Source organism: Cyprinodon variegatus, unplaced genomic scaffold, assembly GCF_000732505.1.
Source record: "Cyprinodon variegatus isolate N-32 unplaced genomic scaffold, C_variegatus-1.0 Scaffold2038, whole genome shotgun sequence".
Taxonomy (NCBI): Eukaryota; Metazoa; Chordata; class Actinopteri; order Cyprinodontiformes; family Cyprinodontidae; genus Cyprinodon; species Cyprinodon variegatus.
This window is the reverse complement of record NW_015152491.1, coordinates 16608-18172: the sequence shown is the minus strand read 5'-3', so window position 1 is coordinate 18172 and position 1565 is coordinate 16608. Positions and strand designations below refer to the sequence as shown.

Sequence of the window (1565 nt, the reverse complement as noted above, 5' to 3'; positions counted from 1 at the left end):
TCTGACTGGATGATCTGGGTGAACTGGATCTGTAAAGTTCCTTGAGATGACATTTGTTGTGAATAGCAATAGACTGAATAGAATTGGTGTTGATGATGAAGGATGGAGAATAATCTGGAATAAAATTTCTCCCTCATAAAACGGATCGGATCCAGTGAATCTGTCCACGTTTGTAGTTTTATCTCCAAATGAAACATATGATCTAAAGTTCCCACTTCAACCCATCAGCCGCGCGGCGCTGAAAGATGAAGGAGGCGCTTGTCTTCGCTGGGCTGTCATCAACTTTCCTCTGCCTCTCGGAGCGATTAAGGCGTCTGCATACCTGCCTCACCTGTCTGCTGCGCTTCCTGCCTCTTTAAGAGGATTCCTGTTTCCTTCAGGGTTTATCTGATCCTGACCTGCAGATCAGCTGCTCAGAAGTCAGTTTAGGAGTCGTATTTGATCCGTGTGTGTTTTTAGAAGCCTGTAAAGCAGCAGCAGGTGCGTTTGACGCCTTTGAGCTCCTCACTGACGGATGTTTGTGTAGGAATGTGGGCAGAGCCACGATTATCCCGCTAATCCCTGAACAGAACAGGGATGATCCCCGTCCTTCACGCCTCTGGACACTAAGCTGTCTGTGTAGCGTTTTCTGATCCGTGGGCTCATTCGGTCACAAGATGCTGGTCTTTAGCTTCAAACACAAACAGCTTCATGTTCCACTGGGATGAACTAAAGCCATAGAAGGAAATCTGTATTTAAAAGAACAGATTTAGTGATTTGTTGGTCTGGAGAAGTAGAATAAATAATTCTGAGTTTTCCTTTCTGTTCTCTGCAGTGTGTGGAGTTCAACCAGGGATCCGTCACCGGAGACATGTGTGAGGACCTGTGCGTCCACGGCCTGGTGGAGTACAAGCGCTGCCTCTACTACGAGAACGGGAAGAAGGTGATCGAGGCTCACTGGAGAGGAAACCCCGTCATCCTGAAATCCAAACTGGAGAACTTCTCCTCCTACGAGCCGCTGGGGATCCTGGACTACCAGGTGACGTCTGCGCTGCTCAGACGCTTCGCTGTCTTTGGTTAAAGTCTTCTTATTCCTGCAGTTCTCTGACAGACCAACTTATGAAGTAGTGGAAAGTTTTAGACTTAAAGTTATGACCTCAGCATGACGCTGCCACCACCATGTTTTACTCAAACATTTGTGTGTCTAAGGTTAGCTTTCCATGCATACCTACAATTCATTACCGGTAGTTAAAAAAGGACGTCTATAGCTCGATAAAGCCGGGCATATACTGTATGATTTTTTTTCGTTGCATTGTACGATGAAATCGCAGGGTTCACATCTCACTATGTATGTTCAAACACTGTGACACTGCGATCTACCTGCTCACACTGTACGACTAAAAACCACGTGTTTGTCCCCCCGGACAATTTAACTCCCTCTAGCAGTTTAATTTGTAAATGTTTGTTAGATTTTGTGTTGCTGTGTGACGATAACCTGACTCCGCCGGATGGATTTGCTCCGCAGAAGTAATTTTGGGAAGGGGCGAAAATACTGGTTAGCTGATTGGCCTATGTTGGTGATAGAC

At 46.1% G+C, this 1565-nt stretch overlaps 1 protein-coding gene across 1 annotated transcript in view; it reads left to right on the top strand.

Moving 5' to 3' along the window:
* The window catches only part of LOC107105063 (protein FAM69C-like), a 40297-nt gene that overhangs the window by 27145 nt on the left and 11587 nt on the right, over nt 1-1565 (top strand). The window contains exon 3 of the mRNA XM_015405181.1: nt 815-1018. Within this exon, the coding sequence (XP_015260667.1) occupies nt 815-1018 (204 nt within the window). The remainder of the gene's footprint in view (nt 1-814; nt 1019-1565) is intronic.